At 42.4% G+C, this 6,954-nt stretch overlaps 1 protein-coding gene across 1 annotated transcript; it reads right to left on the bottom strand.

Moving 5' to 3' along the window:
* Window positions 1-934: 934 nt before the first annotated feature.
* On the bottom strand, window positions 935-4,155 carry LOC123040002 (indole-2-monooxygenase-like). The gene is made up of 3 exons (XM_044462964.1): window positions 3,649-4,155; window positions 1,780-2,208; window positions 935-1,704 (listed from the first exon to the last, which is right to left on the bottom strand). Exons 1-3 carry the CDS (start codon window positions 4,141-4,143, stop codon window positions 1,081-1,083), a joined length of 1,548 nt encoding a protein of 515 aa, XP_044318899.1. The 5' UTR covers window positions 4,144-4,155; the 3' UTR covers window positions 935-1,080.
* Window positions 4,156-6,954: the final 2,799 nt, after the last annotated feature.

Below are 6,954 nucleotides of genomic sequence, written 5' to 3'. Positions count from 1 at the left end.
AATGATCTATCTCTATTCACTTTTTTGGCACTACTCATACTCTTACTTGACTTAATTTTAATTTTTCATTTATCGTGCAAGCTAGTGTAGATTAACTTTAGTTGGACAAAGTACTAGCCTTCGAAACTAAATTTGCTAATTAAGGTATTTTCTAGATAAAGGAAAGCTAGGCATTAGCCTTGCTATCATTTTAATCCACATTAAATTTCCAGGTAAACAAATGAGTGGGTGATCTTTCAGTAGCAATTGTAACTGAACCCTGGCCTCTTCAAATTTCAGGAATAACTTTTTGTTCCTTATGGATGTTCCTTATGGATGCATGATTAACAGTTCATCATGGGAAGATTCGATAAGCGGATCATACACCCTTCATTTCCAGAGTTGAATCTTGATATTCCCAAGAATGTTCTTGGATTATCCTTGTAAGCACACCGCATGAGAGGTCCTAGATAAACCACTTGATATTATAAGTGATTAGCTAATAGGAATTTCTAGGCAATGAAGAAGCTAAGAAGGTTGCTGACAAGGTGTTCCATTGATCTGAACTTTAAGCTTTGCTTTCTTACTTGGCAGTCTCTATTATCTATTGTGTGTTTAAGCGAAACGTTTAAATCCTTGGACACAATTAACAATGGGATAATTAGTCTTGAAAAAGTAAGGGTATGTTACGCTTCTTATGATTGGGAGTGGCATTTTAACAGGTGTAATCCCATTGCAAAGCACATGCATATGTGCTAGTATTTTTTTTAAGTTTGTTACATTTCAATAATAAAAATAAAATAGCAGAATGAGTCCTTACCTTTCAATATGTAAATTTAAATGAGAAGATGGAGCTAATCCGGATCGGATCTCATTTCAGTTGATATACCAACTTAATAAAACACTGTGCCAATAATAAAAAAAAAAACCACAGTAAGCTCAAACGAAAAGTACATCACATGCATGGTATACTTGTGTGGTTATTACTTTCTTTCCCAAGCCTAGGATGAAAATCCTGACTCCTTTGATGGCTAGAATTAACCTTTATTTTATAGTGGCTACATACCGGTAACATAAATTTACTTAGAAGATTTTATTTCGTTACATGCATGATTTTGGAACTAACAGTAATTTCTCCTTCAGGCGCACAGTTAGTCCAAACACCTCTGTCATATCAATGTCTTTCCTCTCAACCCCTATTGGCAGTTCCCAGTTGAAATGGTACATCAAGTTTGCCAACATAAGCTCAACAGTCATGATTCCAAGGTTTATACCAGGGCATATCCTGCGTCCTGCCCCGAACGGCAAGAGTTTAAAATTACTCCCTACAAAGTTGACATGCACATCACGGCCTTCCTCTGTAAATCTTTCAGGTATGAATTCTTCACTTTCCTCCCATGAGCTAGAGTCTCTACCAATGGCCCATACATTGACAAAGACATGCGTCCCAGCAGGAATCATGTACCCATCGATGCTGCAGTCAGCCATGGCAAGGTGTGGAGCAAGTAAAGGTGCAACAGGATGAAATCGGAATGACTCCTTTAGGACTGCTCTTAGGTATGTCATACTGCTAATGTCGGCTTCATTAACAATTTCCTGTCCCTGGGGTTCGATACTCCTTACCTCGTCTTGTAGCTTCCCAATCAGGCGGGGCCTCCTCATGAGCTCAGCCATTGTGAATTCGAGGGTGTTAGATGATGTGTCAGTTAAACCGAAAAATACATCCTGTAGATATCAATTAATTAGTACACTATAATATTTTTTATTTGTAATAATCTGGAAGGTATTATATTTACTTACGGTTAGGAGAGCTTTCATCTGCTCTCTTGTGAGACCATACTCGAGCTGAACAGACAAGAGAATATCGACGAAATTACTACTCTGGTTATCTAACACTGACTTGTCCTTGTTCTCATGATAATCGATCACCTTGTCCAGCAGATCGGCCCATCTATGCCTTAGTCTCTCAGCCTTTGCACGAACTGTCCTTTTAAGCAGTCCTACCCTAGACAATGTTGGGAAGTACTCCTCCACCTTGAACCCTCCTAGCAGCAGTGACGTATCATTGGTGAGGTCTTGGAACAACTTGCTCTGTCCTTCTTTTAGGAAGAATTCTCCGGACACGATGCGACATGCCATGTCATATGTGAATGTCTTGAGCAGCTCACTCATGTCCACCACACCACCGACTGCGGCGGCCTCGTGAATCTTGGCCACCACCAAGCTCACCTATGATGGCATGCACAATTGTTAGCAGAGGACACAATGAAAGTGAATTTTCTTTATTTTGTTTCTGACATGGTAAGTTTGTGAAAATGCTAAGAAAATTACCAACAAGGCTCGACAGTAGGAAATCATTGAATAAAAAGGGACGTCCTATCTGATGGTAACTGACATATTAACTAGAAAAAATCAAGCTCCCAATTTTTTTTAGAAATGTGGAATATCCTAACTAGTGGATGTTGTCTATTCATCAGTTAACTGGAGACCGTCTAAGCCCTGACCTCTCTTTTCTTGATTGTTGCTGGTGTTGAGTAGTATGAGCGTTTCCATGTTCCTATGTCTGATGGATTTTCAAGCCATGACCTTTCCTCTCGCAATTGCTAGGACCTCAGTGTGCCAATTGGATTGAGTTGGTTTCGAGACGAGAGTGGTTTTCCAGCTCCCGGGTGCCTAGGCACCCTCTATGAACATTAAAATCAAAACAAATAGGAAAAAATCTAAAACTTTGCAGAATCAAAGCTGGTCAAACTATGTAGGCGCTTGCAAGTTTTCATACCAAAAAACCATTCGAGGAGCTCTACACACGAAAAAGATCTCAGTGCTTGAAGTTTTGAGCATTTTTAGCACCGAAATCTGAAACTCGTTCATACACCTTTCTCTACATAATATTTTGGCATGAAAACTTGCAAGAACCTACAAAGTTTGATCATCTTTGATGTTACAAAGTTTCAGATTTTTTTTGATTTTACTATTCATAGACGGTGCCTAGGCCCGACTGTTGCCTCTGATTTTTCACGAAAGTGGAAGCGCGGGACGATGGCCGTGCTGGGCGTCACCAAGGACGTGAGAAGGGGAGCCTTGGCGCAGTGGTAAAGCTGCTGCCTTGTGACCATGTGGTCATGGGTTCAAGTCCTGGAAACAGCCTCTTACAGAAATGTAGGGAAATGCTGCGTACTATAGACCCAAAGTGGTCGGACCCTTCCCTGGACCCTGCGCAAGCGGGAGCTACATGCACCAGGTTGCCCTTTTTTATAGACGGTGCCTAGGCACCGGGAGCTGTCACACCTTTCTGTTTCGAGATTTCTTAATGACGCACAAGCTATATTATTTACCCTCATGATCTATGGTTAGCTTTTCTTTCAAATTATTAAATATTAATTAAATATGATAATATATTTTTGTCCGACGGACCTGCACTACGTCGCCTTGTGGATAGACAGACCAGCCCATTTTCTAATTTTCTTCTGGTCAACTCGCCATCTAATTTTGATTTTTAACAATCCACAATTTTCTTCATCGTCTTAAATATTAAGTTTTTTGGTTTGGAAAGGATGAAGTTTATGCATTTTTCAATTTTATGTCTTCATAATGTGTTTCACGTCGAGATATTAAAAGCAATTCTGTCAAATGTGGTGTGGCGAAAACTGGAGAATCATTGGAAGTTACCCCCAACATGACGGTGCTGCGGAAAGACTGGACCTTCCTAACGCTCAGCATGTGGTTGGTGAGGAGCTTCCTTGCCTGCCGCCAGCCTTGGCCATATGGCGCAAAGCCGATGTTGGACGAGCCGTACATGAGGATGTCGGTGACCATGGAGTGTGGCCGTGACGCGAAGACATGGTCGTGCGTGCGCAGCACGGCCTCTGCGGCACGCGGCGACGATACGACGAGTGTCGGCACGGCGCCGAGATGGAGGAGCATCACGTCAGGGCCATGCTTCCTGGCGAGGCTGCGGAGCGAGACGTGCGGGAGCGAGCCGAGGAGGTGCAGGTGGCCGATGATGGGCAGCGCCGGTGGTGATGGCGGGAGTCTGCCTGCAAGCTGTTGCCTTTTTCCTGTCTTCCAAGTGAACCAGTAATAAAACACAAACGAGAGGAAGAGCGGGAAGAGGAATAGAAACCATGCCGTCGGAGGCGTCTCTAGCATGACGGGATCTGCCATGGGAAGTTAATGTCTAGCACAGCACTTTCAAGAGCTATGCGGCGCAATTGTTCTCCTGAACCAGCTTAGTTTATCATCACAAACTCGATCGGTTGCTTATAAGCTAGCCAGGCAGAGTACTTGAAACGAGAACCGCTGTGGGGTGCACTGAACTTGGAGCAATTAGTTAGGCGACAACGTAGCTTTCATTCTTATAAACATACTGTACAAGGTAGTCTCTGGGTCTTGGTTATATGTTTTATGAACTTTCTGTGACCGCTCAAAAAAGAAAAAGTGGAAAATATAAGGGACCGGCTAGGGACAAGTTGGCTGAAAAAATAATTTGGGCACGTCCACTTTTCTCAGTGCAGCAAAATCAAAATCGGCTTGCAATTATTTGGGCCAGTAAATTTTCTAGAGGAGCACTCGACCCTTTGCAACCACCAAACAGAAGCCTACTAAATACATGGGCATGGTTTGAAACATAACAGAAATTGACCCAATACCTGTTAAGACACAAGGCAAAAATAAAAATAAATGAACAGAAATAAAGGAAACAAAATATGAAGTTTCCCAAGGAAGAATGAATTTGTGGCGTTGGTATTACCCGTTATGAAGAAAGAAAATAAAAAATAACAAAAATTACACACAATTTACATAGAAATTGCGCATTTTACATTAGCAAAAAATACACACATATAATAAAACCGCTGGAGCTCTGCGTTGCATTTGTTCTTCTGAACCAGCTTAGTTTATCATCACAAGCTCGATCGGTTGCTTATAAGCTAGTCAAGCAGAGTACAAAAACCAACAACCGCTGTGGGGTGCACTGAACTTGGAGCAATTAATAAGGTGACAACGTAGCGTTCATTCCTACAGACATAGATCAATCAAGGATATAAATAGTTCAAACAATAAAAATTTGGAAAAAATAACAATAAGTAATTCAATTCAATTTAAAAAATGCAGTTAATGAAAAGATAAATATTATTCAGAGGATAAAGTTCAAACATAAAATTAATGGTTTCCAGTATAGATCCGCGTATGCTTCACAAAATTAAGAGGTATGGCGAGCATCGTCAGCCTCATCCTCCACAATATATTATGCATGATCATAGAACAAGTCATCATCTCCCACAGTGTCTCAGGTTCCCACCTATTTGCAGCTCCATGAACAATAGCCCAATGAAGTTGGAGCACTCGGAATGACCCCTCCACATCCTTCCTAGCAGCTCCTTGCATTTATGCCAAGAGAAAACTTTTGCTACCTAGTCTCGGGGATAGTCATCATAAACTGCTGCCAGTAAGGATACATACTATCGGCAAGGTAGTACCCCATGATGTAATCATGGCCATTGACGGTGTAGTTGCACGACAGAGAATCTCGGCCCATCGCAAGGTCTCTTAAACATCAGAGATCGCTGAAGCACGATATCATTGTGAGACCTTGGCACAAAGAAAGCATGCCAAATCCACAAGTCTTTTGATGCCACTGCTTCAAATATGACATGTTTGATGTGACCTTGGTACTAGTAGAGAAATGCATAAACACATCCTATGCTAGTGGCGTGCCACACACTAGCCACTGGTATTATTCAAAATAAATGTGGCGTGGCCAAAATTGTGGTGTGCTAAAATATGCCCATGCCACTAGTAAGCTAGCCCCAGGGGTGGGACATGGCCCGAGTTACTAGTGGCATGCCAACATATAACAATGGCACTACTGATATGTTGTTGGTGGTGTGCGAATAGTTTGCATGCCACTGGTATCAGCCAACTCAATTAAAAAAAATGCCGACAAAATTTACTAGTGGCATGTGGATTAGAAGCCACACCACTAGGCCCGACCCAAAACCAAGCCCGACCTAGCCCACTGTCTTCCTCGTCCTTCATTCTGTCTCGCGTCTCTCACCTGACTCTCTCACTAGTGACAATACATTTTCCCAAAGAATATACACTTCTCTTTTTGCGGGATCAAAGAGAACAAACTTTAGCTACGTGATGTTCACTCTAGAAGGTGGAGGTCAGACTGACCGACATTACTATAAGAGAAATGGTAATTGGATTCCGATTCTTTGCCCTTAAATCACGTATCACAGGAGCTATGCATGGATGTCAATTAGCGAGCAATATGCATGTGTAATAACTTGTCCACCAATGATTTGAGCGGTGGTAACTCATCAACATCTCCCGCATGCTCTTGGAAGCACAGTACTGAGACTAGCATGAGCCGTTGCCTGCAGCTAGTGCGTGTGTGGAAGAGAATGGACACTCGTGCATCATGTGCCACCTGCAGGCTGCAGCTAATGCTTGTGTGGATGAGAATGGCTCCAGACAGTGAACGTACGGGTCGACGGACACCCACAGAAAGAAAGGAAACAAAAAAAAACAGAAGAAAGCATTGAAAAGCAAGAAAGAAAAAACCGAAGAAAAGAAAAGAAGAAATATGTGTAAAAGACGGCTCTTTTCCTTCTAGTAGGTCGCGTCCTACATATTGTACACGGACTCGATGTTGGCGCAGTGGCTAACAGTGCTACCAAGCAACGAGGAGATCCCAAAACCGGTCCCTCGCGCACACCTATTTTTAACTAATTTTCCGAAAATATGCGCTAGTGGGCCAGCCCGATTATCTAGCACTCGATGAGAGAGGTCCTTCTGCCTCGCTGAATGTGGGTATAGCACTCGTGCAATTTCAGAGTAAAATAAGAAATTCTGATACGATGCTAAAATACCTCCAGGAAGCCTGAAGTGTGCCTTAGAAAAAAATAAGCAACCTAATGTGGGCCCTCTAGGGAGCAAGGATTGATGACTAGCGTCCTTCTCTAGCCGGAC

The sequence above is a fragment of the Triticum aestivum genome, chromosome 2B (genome assembly GCF_018294505.1).
Source record: "Triticum aestivum cultivar Chinese Spring chromosome 2B, IWGSC CS RefSeq v2.1, whole genome shotgun sequence".
NCBI classification, from domain to species: domain Eukaryota; kingdom Viridiplantae; phylum Streptophyta; class Magnoliopsida; order Poales; family Poaceae; genus Triticum; species Triticum aestivum.
Note: the sequence above shows the minus strand (reverse complement) of the source record. Positions and strands in the feature narration are given on the sequence as shown.